Raw genomic sequence first — 19,187 nt, forward strand, 5'->3', positions numbered from 1 at the left:
GTAATCCCAGCACTTTGGGAGGCCAAGGCAGGCGGATCATCTGAGGTCAGTTTGAGGCCAGCCTGACTAACATGATGAAACTCCATCTCTACCAAAAATACAAAATCAGCCGGGTGTGCTGACGCATGCCTGTAATCCCAGCTACTCGGGAGGCTGAGGCAGGAAAATTGCTTGAACCCAGGGCGCAGAGGTTGCAGTAAGCCAAGATCATGCCATTGCACTCCAGCCTGGGCAACAAGAGTGAAACTCCATCTCAAGAAAGAAAGAAAAAAAACATGGAGACATACATGAAAAAACTGAGGTAGAGATTACAGTTATGCTGCCAGAAACCAAAGAACAAGTGGGGCTACCAGACACTGAAAGACAGGAGTCTTCCCCTAGTGGGTTTGGAGAGAGCATGGCCCTACCAACACGTTGATTTCAAACTTCTAGCCTCTAAAACCATGAAAGAATAACTTTGTGTTGTTTTACGCCATACAGTTTGTGGTACTTTGACAGCCCCAGGAAATTAGTACAACTACTAAAATTTTTTGATTTAGTTTATCTAAAATTTTTAAATAAAATTTCACATCTGAAAAAAAATCCTGGACATTTTTCCTGTGATGGTAATATTAGTCTTTAGCCTTAGTCAAGTATTAACATTTGGACATTTGTTCCAAATATGTAATTGGAGCAACTCTGTCCTAATTGACCCTATTTGACTTGAGACCTTTCATGAAAGGTCTTTCCTTTTATCTAGGAAATTATTATTCCTGAAATATTTCAAGATTCAAACTGGTATAAGTAAATATGTCAGACAAATTGGCTTAACTGGAAGTCCAAAGGTGCAGCAGGGATCCAAGGTTGGCTGAACTCCATGAGTGGCTCAGTTCCCTGATTCTCCCACACTGTGTCCTCCTCTGCATATTGTCTATAATCATTCTTGCCTTCATACCTAAAGACAGTCCATCCTGCTGCTGCCTCTTGAAAGCAAATAAGCTGCTTTCCCAAAAGATAATAGCATACTACACTCCCCTGCTGAGTTAGTTGTTACTCAGTTCACTTCCTGAAATGTTAAATGCCAATTAGTTTGATCTAGATTCCTGAACTAATCACAGTAAGAAGCAGGTTGAGACAGCAATTAAACTAATCAGGCCAACCCTAAGAACTGTGGGTGAAATGCGTTTCTGGGAAACACATGTGGCAGCACTATAACAGAAACAATTAGAAAAATAAATGCTACCTAGTCAATAACATACATTATAGGACTATGAACTACTAAGTTACACCTCATGACAAACACATGAGTAATAAAGTCTAGAAAAATACTTAAAGGTGATGTCCATCATTCCCATTGCTGTGTTCACAGTTCACAGGTAGACCCTAAAGACAGGCTTGTGTTGTCTTTACTGAACCCTAGATGCATCTCTCAAACTGTCAACTGCACATATCCACTTGAATAGCAAAGAGCTTCTCAAATTTCAATCGGAACTCTGGATCTCCCTTCAGTGTCCCAACGAATATCTTCTCTCAGTGTTCTATCCTAATAGTACCACTATCTACACAGTTGCTCAAGCCAAAAATCTAGGGGTTTCACTGTTAGCTAAATCCTGTTCCTCAGCCACACCTATTAATTCTACCTCAAAGATAAAATCCAACATTTGTTTCCATTACCACCATTGCACTCCAGCATGTCATTTATCCGGTGGTTTTCACACTTTAGCATACATTACTATCACCCAGAAAGCTTAACACAAATAATGGAACCTGGGAATTTTCATTTTTAGTAACTTCAAGTAATGCTGATGCTGCTGGTCTGGAGAGACTTTAAGTCTTAATCACTGTTCCAGCCCACAACACTGCAACAGCCTCCTAATTGCTTTCCTCGCTTCTATTGTGGCCAGCCTAGGATTTACGATCCCCAGAGCAATCAGTATAATATTTTGAGGTTAATGAGGCTGTGTGATTCCAAGTCCAGTGTTCCCAAAGCAGAGAACAAACCTAATCAACCTCCCTTGCAAATTGGTGGTCCTTCTCCTCTTCAGGTCTCCCAAACTCTGGCTTCAGAAATCGTATATTTTGTTGCCATTGTATGGAACAAACCCTTAAACTGGACAAGCTTTTCCGAGTGATAACTCTTGGGGAAAAAAACCATTTAATGGTATTGGGTAGATTTTAGGGTATCTCAACTAGAAAGCGCAGAAGGTGTTATCGGTGTTAATTCCTGGTTATCAAAATCGAACTTCCATCTACCTCCTTAAGGAATTTTCACATGAATGGTGGTGTAGGCACGTGTTTGTGAACCAATGATATAAAAACCTCAAGAAGTTTCTCGATACCATATATAAAAGTTGAGCTATTCCCTTTTAAGTACACATCTGAGAGCATACAATGCATTTAATCTCTACCTTCATTTTACCACTGAAGAGCGGACCCAACCTTTGTTCCTATACACAATTTGATCTTACACAAGCTTATCAAAATTAACACTGCGTTTCTCACCAGCAAACAATCTCCTGGGCACATATTCACGGGTACGTAACCAGGCCAAAGCCAGTTTCAAGAGCAGCCCTCTAAGGCAAGCCCCAGCCTATCTATGCCATAGTAAGATACCACTATCAATCTATGTAAGCTTACTTATAGCAATGCCTATGTGAAAAGAAAATAGTTATCTGTGCTTGGTGTTGTGTGCTCTCCTAAAGTTAACCAGACGTGAAGCCAAAAACATAAACTGGGACTGGCAACACAAGAAAGATTCTTTGACTGAGGTGGTTAAGTGGCCCTGAAAAGAGCCTTTGGAGACAAAGCAGCCGGCGACCCGCGGAGGGAGGGAGGGAGCGAGCGAGCGCCAGGTCCCGGCAGGGACTCACTTGGAGCTGGCGTACTTGGTGACCGCCTTGGTGCCCTCGGACACGGCGTGCTTGGCCAGCTCGCCGGGCAGCAGCAGGCGCACGGCCGTCTGGATCTCCGGGACGTGATGGTGGAGCGCTTGTTGTAGTGCGCCAGGCGGGACGCCTCTCCCGCGATGCGCTCGAAGATGTCGTTGAGGAAGGAGTTCATGATGCCCATGGCCTTGCACCAGATGCCGGTGTCGGGGTGGACCTGCTTCAGCACCTTGTACACGTAGATGGAGTAGCTCTCCTTGCGGCTGCGCTTGCGCTTCTTGCCGTCTTTCTTCTGGGCTTTGGTGACGGCTTTCTTGGAGCCCTTCTTGGGAGGCGGCGCGAACTTTGCAGGCTCAGGCATGGCCAGACCCAAGACCGACACCGACCCCCGAGAACGCAAGCAGAGCGCTAGGTTCGGGGTCTACCGGAAACGACTGTGTACTTACAGAGGCTGTGCGCATGACGCTGCGTTATGGTTCGCGAGTTTTCCGCGGCGCGCAATGCGAGGGAGACGAGATTATGTAAATGAGTGGATTCTGGCTGAGCTATCCTATTGGCTATCGGGACAAAATTTGCTTGAGCCAATCAAAGTGCTCCGTGGACAATCGCCGTTCTGTCTATAAAAAGGTGAAGCAGCGGCGTTTTCGGCGACTTTCCCGATCGCCAGGCAGGAGTTCCTCTCGGTGACTACTATCGCTGTCATGTCTGGTCGTGGCAAGCAAGGAGGCAAGACCCGCGCCAAGGCCAAGTCGCGCTCGTCCCGCGCTGGCCTTCAGTTCCCGGTAGGGCGAGTGCATCGCTTGCTGCGCAAAGGCAACTATGCGGAGCGAGTGGGGGCCGGCGCGCCCGTCTACATGGCTGCGGTCCTCGAGTATCTGACCGCCGAGATCCTGGAGCTGGCGGGCAACGCGGCTCGGGACAACAAGAAGACGCGCATCATCCCTCGTCACCTCCAGCTGGCCATCCGCAACGACGAGGAACTGAACAAGCTGCTGGGCAAAGTCACCATCGCCCAGGGCGGCGTCTTGCCTAACATCCAGGCCGTACTGCTCCCTAAGAAGACGGAGAGTCACCACAAGGCAAAGGGCAAGTGAGGCTGACGTCCGGCCCAAGTGGGCCCAGCCCGGCCCGCGTCTCGAAGGGGCACCTGTGAACTCAAAAGGCTCTTTTCAGAGCCACCCACGTTTTCAAATAAAAGAGTTGTTAATGCTGGCCACTCTCAGTCCAGCGTTCCTCAGTAGTGAATAGCGAACCTGGAGCTGACGGGACGGGGCGGGGTGTGTGTGTGTGTGTGTGCGCGCGCGCGCGCGCCGTCTTCCATCTGGAGCACGTAACTGCCTTGGCTCTTCGATGAGTGGGTCCCCAGTCCTAGGACTTCCCAGGGCAGGTGTAGGCACTAAACGTCCTGGGCGCCGCCACGGTCCGCTCCACACAGTCACAAACACCAGCGCCGCGGGCAGTACCCAACGCGCTGAAGTGTTGCGCGCGGAGCGCGCGCTTCCCTAGTGGTTTCCGCAGGCCATGGCCGGACACTTAGACCTAGTCTGGCACTAGCGGGACGTGCTCCTCGTCCCCACCCCCGATGGGGAGGGCCCTGAGCGGGTAGTGCTCGCTAGTGTGGCGGAGCTGGGTCTTGGCTTCACTGAGCTGACTTAAGTCTTAGTTTCTGTTTTGTTTTCCAAAGCGCCCTGGCGGCGGAGAGTAAGGGCCTCGGAGGCGGAATCTTGCGTCCTGGGGGCGGGCACCTCTCCCACCCAAAAGGCACCCGACAGGCGAAAAACGATCCGCCAAGTAGCAACTGGGGGCGGGGGGCAAATGGAAGAATGAGGTTCCACGCGGGAGCCGCAGGGCGCAGCAAGAAAGGGGGGTATTGCGGGCAGTGTGTTCTAAGGAAGCGAAGGGCGGAAAGGGAACAATCTGACAAAGCTGCAATGGAAAATGACTTTCACCCTGAAGGAAAGGGGAAAAACAAGCTTGCGGAACTTCGCCAACTGGTAAGTAGAAAGTGAGGCGGGGTGGGCGGGATTAGGGAGGAATCTGCCCAAGCCAACCGGTGACTTTAGGACGGGTGACGTCACAGCCAATGGACAGCCAGCGCGGGATTTTCAATTATTGTTCCGCCCAATCGGGAAAAGACTGTGCTTATAAAGACGGCTGCCGCGGGGCTAGGAGCTCGTTTCTCTCCCCGCCGCTGCGCTGGTAAGCCTGTGTTTTGGTTCGCTATGGCCCGTACTAAGCAGACTGCTCGCAAGTCGACCGGCGGCAAGGCCCCGAGGAAGCAGCTGGCCACCAAGGCGGCCCGCAAGAGCGCGCCGGCCACGGGCGGGGTGAAGAAGCCGCACCGCTACCGGCCCGGCACCGTGGCCCTGCGGGAGATCCGGCGCTACCAGAAGTCCACGGAGCTGCTGATCCGCAAGCTGCCCTTCCAGCGGCTGGTACGCGAGATCGCGCAGGACTTTAAGACGGACCTGCGCTTCCAGAGCTCGGCCGTGATGGCGCTGCAGGAGGCCAGCGAGGCCTACCTGGTGGGGCTGTTCGAAGACACAAACCTGTGCGCCATCCACGCCAAGCGCGTGACCATTATGCCCAAGGACATCCAGCTGGCCCGCCGCATCCGTGGAGAGCGGGCTTAAGAAGTGCGTGCGGTTCGGCCGGAGGTTCCATCGTATCCAAAAGGCTCTTTTCAGAGCCACCCACATCAGCACTTGGAAGAAGCTGTACCGCTTGCCCTCCGTGCTCCTCCGGCATTAGAGCGGGGAAGGCACTTCCGCTTAGGCTCCCAACAAAACGGGGTCGGGTCCCCCTGCTGCGGTGCCGTCTTGAGCTTTGCCGACTTCGGCCAATTGGCCTATCCGCACTGGCCGGGCTGCGGCCGCTTTCCTGGGCGCCGGCTTGCGGGCTTTGGCGGTCCGGCTCCCCCTGCGCGTGACCGGGGCCCTGCGTGGCGGGGGGGCCGGGGCAGGAGAGACGGGGCGTCGGGCACGAGGCCAGGGGTCACTAGGGGGACGCTCAGGGCTCGCGGTCCTGAGCGCGGCTGGCCTTTGCGGAAGTGGAGCGCCACACGCCCGTGCTTCGCGCCCAAACCGGCCTCACCCGGCGCGGCCATCCGGCTAGGGAGGGAAATGACCACCTCGGCCTCGCCGGGGTTCTGCGGGCAAACGTGGGGAGAACTGCGCTGGGGCTGCCGTTCAGTCCCCGCGCCACCTCCACTAGCACAGTGGTAACCCCCATATCCTGCCCCTAAGCCAAAATTCCCGGGGGCGCGGGGTGTGGGCGGAATTTTGTGAATTTGGGCTTAATCGAGCCGTTCCCTGTCCATGTCCACAGAAGGACATTCACTATTCCAGTGAAGGCACTCGGTCCTCTTAGAAGCTGCATGGTATGTCTGGATTTTCTGTCCAGACTCAGTAGTTCCTTTACATTGTTTTCGTCGGACATGTGGGCAGACGCTGGTGCCCGAGTTCAGATCCTTGGGAAGACAGTAGATCAGACAGGAAGAACGTGGGCCTCCGTTGGGCAAATGAAGCTCTTCGCCTTAGGAAATCGTGACAGGACGCCACAGAGGTGATCTCTACAGTCTCTGGGAGCTGGGAAGTCCAAGGCCTCTTAGTGGGAAAGTGAGGCAGGGTCTTGCAGAGCCCACTACACACGGCCAGATACAAATGGCTGTAGAGGTCTTAGATAATACCTTCTCGGTCATTTATTTGCACCTCAGAAGAAGCCAGGGCTTCGGGTTTCTGTTTGTTTCATCACAGTTGACAGGTTAAAAGCATTCACTGCAGCGACCTATGAGAATTAAGAGGGGAGAAGGGGAAATGGAATAAAACTTCGTTTTGTAAAGCTGCCATTTTGCCTTTCCTGAGGCGTGTTAAGCGAGGAGAGCAGCGTAGGTGAGCTCTGCTGGGGACTGCCACATGTTTCTGCTCCAGGGTCACAGCAATTTCTAGAGCATGCCTCTGGGTCTCTGCCGAGACCCTCGTAACCTGCTTAGGCCCACAATGTATGGGCGGTATTCTGACTTCAAAAAGTAGTGACTTTCAGAGGTGGGTGGGTCACTATCTCTGCACCCAGCTTCTCAGGCCCAGTAGTGACTGAGCAGAGACTGGAACCTGGGGATGTTGGTGTCAGACATCTAGGTCCTCTGACTGCCCCCACAAGGTCACACTCCTTTTACTCACCAGTCTGGGTACCTCTAAACTCCAGGAGGTCTCCCTGGCTGAATCTCAAAGGAAAATTTCGTGGCATTTTTTATATCCAGTCAGGAATAGAATTCATTACATCTTGTGGTCCTGGCACTGTGAAGGCCTGCACTCACAGGAATCTGTCAGTCTTCGTATTTGTTTGCGAGACCAGCATAAGCTGAATTCATCAATACAAGATAACATTCTAAAATGTTAAGTTTTAACATTTAATCATTCCCTGTACTTAAATCATTGTCTACCCTCAGGTGAGAGTTAAAGGATAATTAAAGATAGGGTAAAGAAATACTCTTCCTCTGACTAGGCACTGTGGCTCACAGCTGTTAATCCCAGCACTTTGGGAGGCCAAGTCGGGCGGATTGCTTGAAGTCAAAGTTCCAGACCAGCTTGGGAAACATAGCGAGACCCTGTGTCTCTACCAAAAAAAAAAAAAAAAAGACAGAAAGAAAAATGAAAAAATTAGCCGGGGGTGGTGCCATTTGCCTGTGGTCCCAGCTACTCGGGAGGCTGAGGTGGGAGAATCGCTTAAGTCCGGGAGGCGGAGGCTGCTGTGAGCTGAGATTGTGCCACTGCACTCCAGTGTGGGTGACAGGGAGTGAGACCCTGTCTCGAAAAAAACCCACCTCTTCCTCTAATAACTAGCTTCTACGTGGCTACCTTGGTTGCCAGTAAGTCCACTCTGAATCTGTGGCTTTTATGAAGTGGAAAACGTGCTTTGTTCACATTTAATTCTGCCTTAGGCTAGTGGGGGACAGGTGTGTGTGTGTGTGTGTTTAGAGGGAAACTACGTGGTAAGAGACATGGCCATGTTTACACTGATTTTTCTTCCTTAGAAGAGGACTTGTCCCCTGGGTCCACTCTCCTGGTCACCCTTATCCTTCTCTAGGTCCCCATCTCAGTCTTCTCATGTCTTTCTCTTCCCCATCAATATTCCTGGTTTCCCCCATGCTGGCCTTGGCCATCTTCTTTTCTCCCTGCAACTCAAGTGAGATTGATTGCCTGCTTTCACTATTTCTGTCCCTTGGCTAAGCGCTCCCAAATTGCTATCTTCTGCTGAGACCCTATCCTGAGCTCTACACATTGTGTGTGTGTGTGTGTGTGTGTGTGTGTGTGTGTGAGAGAGAGAGAGAGAGAGAGAGATAGAAAGAGAAACAGGGTCTCACTCGTCCAGGCTGGAGTGCAGTAGCACAATCAAAGCTCACTGCAACCTTGGACTCCTGGGTTCAGGGGTCCTCCCACCTCAGCCATCTGAGTAGCTGGGACTACGGGCACACACCACCAGGCCCAGCTAATTTTTTTATTTTTTGTAGAGTCAGGGTCTCACTTCATCGCCCAGGCTGGTCTTGAAGTCCTGGGCTCAAGCCCTCCTCCCACCTTGGCCTCCCAAAGTGCTGGGATTATAGACGTGAGCCACTGTGCCTGGCTACACCAATGTTTCTAACTGCCTGGTAGACAGGTCCTTCTGGATGGATACTAGGCACTTCAAACCCAGCTTATTTCCAAAACCACATGCCTCATCTTGCTTTCCAAGCCCATTTGTTTCTTTCCACATTCCCCATCTTCCTGGAAGACACCTTCATTACCCCCATCTGTTCTGGTTGGGTGTCCCTTCCTCTTGTCCTCTGTCCAAATCTCATGAGTTCCAAATATTACTAAATCTATCTTCTGACTTTCAATTGTATCACCTTTTCTCCGTCCACCCATGACCATGCCTTAACTGAAGTCCTCGCCAGCTCTGGTCTAGTAGATTACATAGTCAGGCTGGTCTTTCTGCCCTGCCATTGAGCTTCCACTCCGTATGACAGCTATCTTTTTTTTTTTTTTTTTTAATGAGTCGGAGTCTCGCTCTGTCGCCCAGGCTGGAGTGCAGTGGCACGAGCTCGGCTCACTGCAACCTTGGCCTACCGGGTCCATGCGATTCTCCTGCCTCAGCCTCCGGAATAGCTGGGACTATAGGCGCCCACCACCACGTCCAGCTAATTTTTTGTAGTTTTGTATTTTTTGTATTTTGTGATCCGCCCGCCTCGGCCTCCCAAAGTGTTGGGATTACAGGCGTGAGCCACCGCGCCCGGCCAAGAGCTATCTTTTAAAAACTGAGGGTTTTTTTGTTGGTTGGTTGGTTGTTGCTGCTGTTTTGAGCCTGTCACTTTCATGCTTAAAAATTTTCCACGACCTTCCCATTCCCTTCAGAATGAAGTTCACATTCTTTTGCATGGCAGTTCAGAGCACCGGAGGTTAATTACTAGGAAGGACTCTGGAGTTAGACACACCCAAGTTTGATTCCTAGCCTTGTCCATGTAAACAGGTGCATGACTTCAGGAAGCAAATCTCAACAGGTTTAACTTTTCCCATTTGTAAAACAACGAGTAACTTGCTCGTTGTTTTGTTGGAAATCATGAAAGTGACAATTTCTGTAAATTGCGGTGCTCATGCCTGTAATCCCAGCGACTCAGGAGGCTGAGGCAAGAGGATTGCTTGAGGCCAGAAGTTCGAGGCTGTGGTGAGCTGTGACTGTGCCACTGCACTTCAGCCTCGGCAACAGCAGTGAGACCCCATGTCTAAAAAAACAAAGGACCTAGCACAGTAGTACAGTATCTGGTCCAGAACAAGCACCCAATTAATTTGTGCTACTCTATTAATAGTTACTAATTTAAAAAAAAAACTGAAAATATTATACATCTAGTTCTTTGTTTCCCACAGCCTTCCCAGGTTTCAGATGTTCTTGCAGCTGAACAAGAATGTTTAGCCCCACACGACATCTGCAATCTCCAAGTACACAATATCTTCACACATTCCATGTCTGTCCAGAATGTCCTCCCCTTCTTTGTAACCCTGAGAACCCCCATTCTTCAAGATTCAGCCCTATGAGCCTTCCCTTGCTCTTCTGGTTTTTTTGTTTTTTCTTTTTCTTTCTTTCTTTTCTTTTCTTTCTTTTTTTTTTTGAGACGGAGTCCTGCTCTGTCGCCCAGGCTGGAGTGCAGTGGCACGATCTCGGCTCACTCCAACCACCGTCTCCCGGGTTCATGCGATTCTCCTGCCTCAGCCTCCGGAGTAGCTGGGACTACAGGCGTGTGTCACCACGCCCAGCTAAGTTTTATATTTTTAGTAGAGACGGGGTTTCACCATGTTGGCCAGGATGGTCTCGATCTCTTGACCTCATGATCTGTCTGCCTTGGCCTCCGAAAGTGCTGGGATTATAGGCATGAACCACAGTGCCCGGCTCCCTTGCTCTTCTTTGCCCTCATCTCTTTGGGCCCTCCTCCTTGCCTCTGCCCTCTCCTATCTTAATACCCCTTCCCTTCCTTAACCTCAGCATTAGGCTGGCAACATTTCTCAGGGTAAGGATTTGTCTTTATTTCCATAGTAGCAGCAGTACCCAAGCAACGCCTGGTCACAGTAAGTCGAGTGAAACCATCTCTCAAACAAAACAAAACAAAACAAAACAAAAAACAAACTACATTGAGTGGGAAAGGCAATAAATATGTCACCTTTGGTTTCTGTATCACTTCATGGCCTCATTCTTCTTTCACACAGAACTTTTCATTTGATCCTTAAAATAATCCTGTGAAAAAGGCAGGAATTCTCAGTAATTGGCCGGGCACGGTGGCTCATGCCAAAGAAAAAGAGGCCAGGCGCGGTGGCTCACGCCTGTAATCCCAGCATTTTGGGAGGCCGAGGAGGGTGGATCACCCAAAGCCAGGAGTTCGAGATCAGCCTGGCCAACATGGCAAAACCTCCATCTCTACTAAAAATACAAAAATTAGCCTGGCATGGTGGTGGGTACCTGTAGTCCCAGCTACTTGGGAGGCTGAGGCAGGAGAATCACTTGAACCCGGGAGGCGGGGATTGCGGTGAGCCAAGATCGTGCCACTGCATTCCAGCCTGTGTGACAGATCGAGACTCCATCTCAAAAAAAGAAAGAGGAAGGAAGGGAAGGAAGGGAAGGAAGGAAGAAAGGGAGGGAGGGAGGGAGGGAAAGAAAGAAGAAAGAAAAGAAAAAAAGAAAAGCTGTTACCTGCATCAGTGGCTTTCAACCTTTAATGTGTATCAGGAGGGCTTTTTTAAAGCACCGATTACTATGTCTCACCCCTCAGTTTCTCATTCAGTAGGTCTGGCATGGGGCCCAAGATTTTATCCGAGGTGATCAGTGCTGCTAGATGAGAGGCTACACTTTGAGAACCACTAATTCAGACAATGGACGTGTTTTCTCCCCCACTCCCTTTCTGCTTTATCTTCAAATTTTTGATCTCCTTCTTTAGTGGATCTTGGTGCGGATCACATATATTCATCAGCATTGCCTTTAAAGTTAAAAACAATCAGTGATATTCGAAATAGCAATGCTGGAAATCACAGGTCAGATTTAAAAGGGAAAAGGAAACATCTTGAGCATTAAAACCTCTATTTCTCACCTGGACATCTTCACAAATGTTATTCTTGCCACTTCCTCCCTGCCCTCGCCCCCTTTACTATGTATCTCAGTAGGATGCCAATCATTCTGCTCTTTATTCAGAGTCCGACACAAGCCCCCACGTCCATAGCCAAGTTTTCCCCGGTTTCCCAGCAGCCAGTGACTTCTGTAGCATTAGGATTCTTATGGTAGTTATTGTCTACATTTCTCAGCAGATTGAATATGTACTGCCTCTTACTACTGGACTGTTTATTCTTAAATGTGTACAGGTATGGATTTATGTCGTCTATATATTATGCATTTATTTGTCTTCTTCGTTGTGATGGTAAGCTCCTGGAGGGCAAGTCTTGCATCCACTGCTTTGCTGGCAACCCGATTGGTAAGCTTCTGGAAGGCAAGGCTTGCATCCAGTGCTTTGCTGGCAACCCGATTGCTAAGTACCGTGTTTTAAGCTTAGTTCAGTCTCAAGTGTTTGCAGCCACATCTGAAGACCAATAAAGCAACTGCTGGTTTATCCTTTGGGAGCTGACAGAATTTCTTCTCCCAAATACATACACAGTAAAAGCATAAGCCTAGAATGAAGAAAAAAAAAATCTTACGGGCAATGCAATGGCTGCAAAACTATAAGGATTAGAAATGTGAACCCACATTTTAATCCAAATTAGGGCAATTTAGAGGTGGTAGCGTAAAGAATAGCTTGCTGTAATATATGCCATGCTGATATAGAATTGGCTTTTGGCCTTGTCAAAATTAAATTGTGCTTTCTGTATTGATGGTGGGCATGTTTCTGCAGGTCTCTCATTCTAAGCTACAACAGGCCCTAAGAGGTAGAAGTCACATACCTGAATTACCTGTGAAGTTGCTTTCAGATCATATCGTTGGTTCACTCTTACAGAAGGATCACTTTAAAATATCTCTGCATTTGTATCCTTGCAATGCCACAACTAAAAGACAGTTATCTCATAGGTCCTTGATTAAATTAGGAGGCTTTTTATTGAACACAAGAGATGATACTTTTCAGGCACTGGGCAGATAACTTGCTAGAAAGGCATTTTTTAACTGTACTAAGATTGAGCTGAGTGCGCGGCTGGAGACACCACACAACACGGACCCTTGCTAAGGCATCTAGTCCACCCGCTTGTTATGTAGAGGGTGAAATGAAGCCCAAAACAGTCAATCGTGAACTCTAAGCCGATCAGGTGGGAAAGCCGGCATCTCTAGAATGAAAACCTAAGGCTGCTTCTCCCACTTTGCCTGAGCAAATATAGTGAGATTACATAGCAAGGCATGTGTAAATTGCCAGTGCCTATTTCTCAGAACCAGATTTGGTGATCGCAAAGACTGAGTCAGGCCCTCTAGGTGTGCCTATACTGCACCAGAAGAGCAAGCCGAGAAAGCAGTGCTCAAACCTAGAGCATTCAACCTTTCATATCGATAAAGGCTTAAAAAAAAAAAAAAAAAAAGCCCAGGTAAGTGAAAAAGCCGCTTTCGGTCAACGACTTAAGTCTTTACGGCTGTGAGCGCTATGGGCCACGGTAGCTTTCCGTTAACTTCAGATCCGATTGTCGCCCCACTGCCAAAGTTACCTTCCAACATCGTTACTGTTGCACTTTACGCAGTCAAGTGTCCAACTCCTCAGATGAGCAAGTGGTCGGCCCTAAAAAGGGCCTTTGGGATCGAAACGTGCAAAGCTGGAGCGGCGGCCTAGCCTCCGAAGCCGTACAGGGTGCGCCCCTGGCGCTTGAGCGCGTACACCACATCCATGGCTGTGACGGTCTTGCGCTTGGCGTGCTCGGTGTAGGTGACTGCGTCCCGAATCACATTCTCCAGGAACACCTTCAGCACACCGCGGGTCTCCTCGTAAATGAGGCCAGAGATCCGCTTAACGCCGCCACGCCGAGCTAGACGCCGAATGGCAGGCTTGGTGATGCCCTGAATGTTGTCTCTCAAGACCTTGCGGTGGCGCTTAGCGCCCCCTTTGCCTAAGCCTTTTCCGCCCTTTCCTCTGCCGGACATGACCGCTGGAGCCCGATAGACAGCTTCTGTCAAGGCGAGCACCGTCTTCCCCTGATATACAAGAGTATCGGACCAGATTGAAAACCCAAAGCGCGCCGGCGGGAAGCGTTCTCAATTGTCCCCGCCCTCTCGACATTTCGTCATTTCTTTTCTGTTTTCCTCTCCCTCCTCCTCCACTCTGCTCAGGTCCCTCTCACTCTTTTTTTTTTTTTTTTTTTTTTAACCGCTACGCCACAGTCCCCGGGAGAATTCAGATCCCAACCGGGGCTTCCGGATTCTGTAGCGGCTTTGGCCTGTGTCTGGTCTGAGGACGCCCGGAAGGCATTGCACTGAGGCTAAGGGAAGGGTCTCTGGAGGGAGCCTCAGGAAGAGCAAATGGAGGCCAGAGACTGGCAGGAGCGCGCCAGCGCAGGATTTAATCCCGACGAGCGGATTCAGAGCCGTGCTTATATAAAGCTTCAGGAAGCGCCGTTCCGACGATGAGGCCGACACGCGAGAGGCGACCTCAAGAGCGGCGGCGCCAGGGATCTGTGCGCCAAGGGAGGACGGGAGGGAGCAGGTTCGCCATAATTCCTGGCTCCAGGCTCTGTTTTGTTGGACCGAGCCACTGTATTTTAGCTCACACAGGAGAATTCTGGCCCTGGGAAAATTGGTCTCAGCATGCTGCCAAGCTTTCTCATGGAGGTCAGCGAATCCCAACACACTGTCGGTCAAAGCCGTGCTGGAAGAAACAAAACAGTTCTCCCTCGGTAGAACTGAGAGGGGATTGGTCCAGGGCTCCCGCCGATACCAAAATCCAGGTTGCTCAAGTCTCTCATAGAAAATGGCGTAGTATTTGCACATAACTATGCACATCCTCCCGTGTACTTTAAATAGTCTCTAAATTACTTTATAACACCTAATCCAGTGTAAATGCTATGTAAGTAATTGTTATACTGTTTTTATTTTTACTGTCTTTTGTTGTACTTTTTTTTAAAAAAGAAATTCATTTGTTTAATATTTTCGGTCTTGGGGAACCCGCGTATATGGAGGGCCTGCTACATAGAGAAGACTGAGGGATATTCTGTGCATCCGTTTCTACGGATCCTCTAAATCGGCCTTTGTTTTCAGCCAGGATTTAGTGCCCAATTGTGTCCTTTGGAGGCCCCACATGGAGCTAGCAAAGTTTGCTAAATCGGGTTTTACAAGAGGACTGTCTGCTCCATACTGGGAGTAGTTACCGCAAACTGCCCTGTGAAATTGGTTGGGGTTCTTACTGTTAGCATGTTTATTACTTTATCAGGGCTCTCTGTAGGAGAGTCTATGAGAAAATCTTCCGGTTTCTGCTGAAAGAATCGTGTTTTGTTGGGGTTTTTTTCCCGAAAAATATTATTTTTAAAAACTCTTCTGTGCCCTGTTTAATCTCTCCCTTGGATCCACCTTCTGTGTGCTCATAAATCGTAAATCTGTATTCAGACTTCTGGACTGGAGACACGTAGATCCACCTGGTGGTTCTTCAGTCATTTTAAGCCCAAAACTCAAAATCTCCCGAAATCAAAATGTTTAAACTTATAATCTCCAGGGTGTGACTCACGGGGGATGAGGGGAGCAATTCTCTCCCTCCCCGCATAAAGCTGGTTCTCCTGTCTGCTCATTGAACGGTTCCACTGCGCATCACAGCATCTACATGCCTAAACCAACACCCCAGCATTGGCAACAGATATCTTCCTCTCCCTTGGCTGCTTCAGGACAGGGAAGAAACAGGCTTGCCCTTTTCTGACTCTTTAGTAACTCTGGCCGAATCTATCACATTATTTTACATCTCTTTACATCTTACTACTCCCCCATCTTGGCTGTGTGTTCCCTACTGGCAGTGATTTTTGTTTATTCATTTTTGTAAACTGACACTTAGTTCAGTGTCCAATATAAGCTCAATAATAGTTTATAAAAGGAAAAGTTCCTGCATTTGATTGCTTTTAAACACTATTAGAAAAGACATAACCAAATTGCAGCATGATAAAACAACCGCAAAACAAGGCTGAGAGAAGTGGTGATTTCTGGTGTCAGAGGGCACAGGACCCTGGGCAGAATCAGAGATACGGTGTCTATGCAGTTCCCTTTTTAAGGGGATCAGGACATGCTACCTCCAAATGTGCCAGTTTCGACTTAAGAATTATTTTCAGCTGAAACAAACAGCTAAAATCCGTTACCTGTTTAATAGCAGATCCTCCTCGCAAATCTCAAATTTTTAACTCAGTTGTCATAAATCTTCTTCAGCACTAGAAGCAAATCTAACCTCGGAGATGAGAAGTGGTCACCACACCCAAATAGACATTGTCACAAGACTCGAATCTTCCATCTATTCTAAGGGCCCATTTATCTTTTCAAAAGTCATTTGGTTTTCCATATGTCCTTTACTCCTCCTCCTTTTCCCCTGCTGCTAGGTAGATCCCAAATTCTAACCACTCCTTTGAGTTACTCATCTCAGAATGCTCCCATGTATACACTTTTTTTTTTTTTTTTTTTTTTTTTTTGACTCAGGGTCTTACTCTGTCACCCAGGCTGGAATGCAGTGGTGCAATCTCAGTTTAAACCCCCAAGTCTGTGGTATTTTGTTATAGTCCCCCTAGAAATTAATACAGGATTCGTGGTCTGCCAAAGTCTCATTCCCTGCTCCGACCGACAATGGATAGTGGGATCCTTTGTGATATGTACTCTGTGAGTTAGAAGTAGTAACTTAGAGCTGTTGAGGACAATACCTTTGCACCCCATCCACTGAATTTTGTTTTCAAAGATACAGTCTGAAACTCCCAGAGGGTGAGTGCCTTTCCAGTGTGTCAGAGCCATTAGTGGCTGAGCAGACCGCTGAGCATGTAGATTTCTAGGTCAGGGCCCTCTCCCCAAAGAATCATACTCCCTGGTTGAACTGAACCTAAATCAGGTTTAAAACTAGACAGATGCCAACCAACTTAAAATTCCAAAGATATCCAAGACCTGCCCATGGCCCTGGGATTTGAGGACAACGTGTGCATGTCATGGCTATGGCAGTTCAGGGGTCTCTAGCTTAGTGGGAATGTCTATGTCCTACCTTGACCCTTCTGACTCTTCCGCCCGCATCTGCCCCTCCTATGACAATGGAGTATTCATTCCCCAGATACAGCACCGTGAAAGAGAGGCAGGAACACTGGATAGTCTAAGACCTGGTCTTTCTTGGCTGGTGTGAGACAGTGGAGGCCTCACTACTTGGTCTTTTCTGGTGTACTGTCAAAGGTTGAAGCTGGGGCCTTGTGACTGCCTCCTGTTCTCTGTTCCAGGGATGCTACACAACAGAAGCTCTGGGCCTTGACCATGGAAAGGTCCCATGAATTCTCCACTCAGCCCAACTGAGCCCCCTGCTCTCACACTGGGTGAGGAAACGATAGGCAGTGCGAACAGGTGTATGCACACTCACTGAGGAAGTGCAGCCTGTCTGACCCACTCTCTCTCACCCAGCCTAGGGTCAGGCCATGGCAGGACACTGTTTCCTTAACTATCAGCAGCCATCTTGGGGATTTCCCCACAGGGCCAGGGCAACAGAATCTGCTTCTCACTGTGACCATGGTCTGGAAGGACCATGAGGAATTCTCCAGTGCTGTCGGGGTTTCCCATACTGACACAGACAGTTTAGTAACAGCTTTGACACCTTTTGGTAATAGGACAAAGTTAACACTCCTGCCACTATCCTGTGAAGGCCAACCTTCCTAGGCCCCATAGGAAACTTTTGGAATGTCTTTGTTGGGTTGAGAAACTGGGGCAAAGTAGTACCCAATTTTTTCATGTCAATATCAAAATGTAATCATTTCAGGTACACAGAGTTCCGCACTTTCAGATTAGTCTTAAAGAAGAGAAAATCGCCGGGAACGGTGGCTCGTGCCTGAAATCCCGGCACTTTGGGAGGCCGAGGCGGACGGATCACCTGAGGTCAGGAGTTCCAGACCAGCCTGACCAACATGGTGAAACCCCATCTCTACTAAAAATACAAAAAAAAAAAAAAAAAAAATTAGCCGGGCTTGGTGGCGGGCGCCTGTAATCCCACCTACCCAGGAGGCTAAGACAGGAGAATCGCTTGAACCCGGGAGGTGGAGGTTGCAGTGAGCTGAGATCACACCATTGCACTCCAGCCTGGGCGACAAAAGCGATAACTCCATCTCAAAAAAAAAGAAAATCAAGTAAAGAGCAATTCACATTCTCTTGAAAATTCTCATTATGTCCAGCTGGTTCCGGGGAAAGCCTACCATGAAACTGGTATTGTTACTTAGACTTAGGGTCCTTTGATCAGAATTGATGATGTCCTCAGCTAAGTCAGTGCTAGGAGTGGGCAGAGATGAAGTGATGGATGTGACGGAGTTGTAGAATATAGATTTAATAAGATTTGGTGTTTTAGGGCGGGGCGTGATGGCTCATGCCTGTAATCTCAGCACTTTGTGAGGCCAAGGTGGGCCGATCACATGAAGTCAGGAGTTCGAGACCAGCCTGGCCAACACAGTGAACCCTCCTCTCTGCTAAAAATACAAAAATTGACCGGGCGTGGTGGCTGACACCTGTAATCCCAGCACTTTGGGAAGCCAACGCGGGTAGCTCACGAGGTCAGGAGATCGAGACCATCCTGGCTAACACGGTGAAACCCCGTCTCTACTACAAATACAAAAAATTAGCCGGACGTGGTGGCGGGTGCCTGTAGTCCCAGCTACTCAGGAGGCTGAGGCAGGAGAATGGCGTGAACCCGGGAGGCGGTGCTTGCAGTGAGCTGAGATCGCACCACTGCACTCCAGCCTAGGCAACAGAGCAAGACTCCGTATCAAAAAAAAAAAAGAAAGAAAGAAAAAAAAAATTGGTGATTTAGGCATTTGGAGAATGCATGCAATAAAGGAGCTTCTGGCCTGAGGAGCTATGGGGTTGATGTTAGGTTTCAGTAACATGGAGAATGCAGAGAGAAGAAATTGCTTTTATTTTTGTTTTTGTTTTTTTGAGAGAGTCTCTCTCGGTTGCCCAGGCTGGAGTGCAGTGGCGAGATCTCTGCTCACTGCAACCTCCGCCTCTCGGGTTCAAGCGATTCTCCTGCCTCAGCCTCCCAAGTAGCTGGGATCATAGGCGCCTGCCACCACACCCAGCTAATTTTTTTGTATTTTTAGTAGAGACGGGGTTTCACCATGTTGGCTGGGCTGGTCTCGAACTCCTGACTTCAAGTTATTCACCCACCTCGGCCTCCCAAAGTGCTGGGATTACAGGCATCAGCCACCACGCCCAGCCAGAAATTGCTTTTGAAAGCAAAAAGATGCATAAAGTCCCTCCCGACATTAAAAATTGAGACTCCTGTTCTCTACCTAGGAGAACACATCCACCAGTTGTTATTACTCTGATCAGTAAAGGGTCTCAGCTGGAGAAACTTGTGAGTAAGCCCTCAGCAAATCGATAAGGAAAACGAAAGGCAGGGAATTTGATGAGATCTTCCCAGGGGTTAGGGAGAAAAGAAGAGGGCTGAGACAGGCACCCTGGGCAAGCAGGAACATTGATGGGAGTTGGTAGATTAGGAGAATACCAAGAGACAGAGGATAGCTGGAAAGGGATGAGGACCACCAGAAGAGAGTATGTCCCAAGGAGGCAAAGGAGGTGGCAACAGGGTCATATTGGGCACTGAAGTTCAGAAATAATGATTATAACTTAACATTCCTTAAGCTCAGT

The 19,187-nt window shown here is 48.9% G+C and overlaps 2 protein-coding genes and 1 pseudogene across 3 annotated transcripts; 1 reads left to right on the forward strand and 2 right to left on the reverse strand.

Moving 5' to 3' along the window:
• Nucleotides 1-2,717: 2,717 nt before the first annotated feature.
• Nucleotides 2,718-3,305, reverse strand: LOC129398039 (histone H2B type 2-E-like; annotated as a pseudogene).
• Nucleotides 3,306-3,565: 260 nt separating this feature from the next.
• On the forward strand, nucleotides 3,566-4,086 carry LOC103784359 (histone H2A type 2-A). Its single transcript, XM_034934271.3, has one exon. It carries the CDS (start codon nucleotides 3,566-3,568, stop codon nucleotides 3,956-3,958), a length of 393 nt encoding a protein of 130 aa, XP_034790162.1. The 3' UTR covers nucleotides 3,959-4,086.
• A 1,263-nt stretch (nucleotides 4,087-5,349) lies between these two features.
• On the reverse strand, nucleotides 5,350-18,819 carry LOC112438809 (histone H4). Of its 2 annotated transcripts, none has more exons than XM_063605674.1 (2): nucleotides 13,058-18,819; nucleotides 5,350-6,650 (listed from the first exon to the last, which is right to left on the reverse strand). In XM_063605674.1, the coding sequence occupies exon 1, from the start codon at nucleotides 13,485-13,487 to the stop codon at nucleotides 13,176-13,178; it is 312 nt and encodes a 103-aa protein (XP_063461744.1). In that variant the 5' UTR covers nucleotides 13,488-18,819; the 3' UTR covers nucleotides 5,350-6,650; nucleotides 13,058-13,175. The 2 variants fall into 2 exon arrangements, with proteins under 2 accessions (XP_063461744.1, XP_063461742.1); XM_063605672.1 differs by lacking the exon at nucleotides 5,350-6,650 and adding an exon at nucleotides 6,668-12,043.
• Between the last annotated feature and the right edge of the window lie 368 nt (nucleotides 18,820-19,187).

The sequence above is a fragment of the Pan paniscus genome, chromosome 1 (genome assembly GCF_029289425.2).
Source record: "Pan paniscus chromosome 1, NHGRI_mPanPan1-v2.0_pri, whole genome shotgun sequence".
NCBI classification, from domain to species: Eukaryota; Metazoa; Chordata; class Mammalia; order Primates; family Hominidae; genus Pan; species Pan paniscus.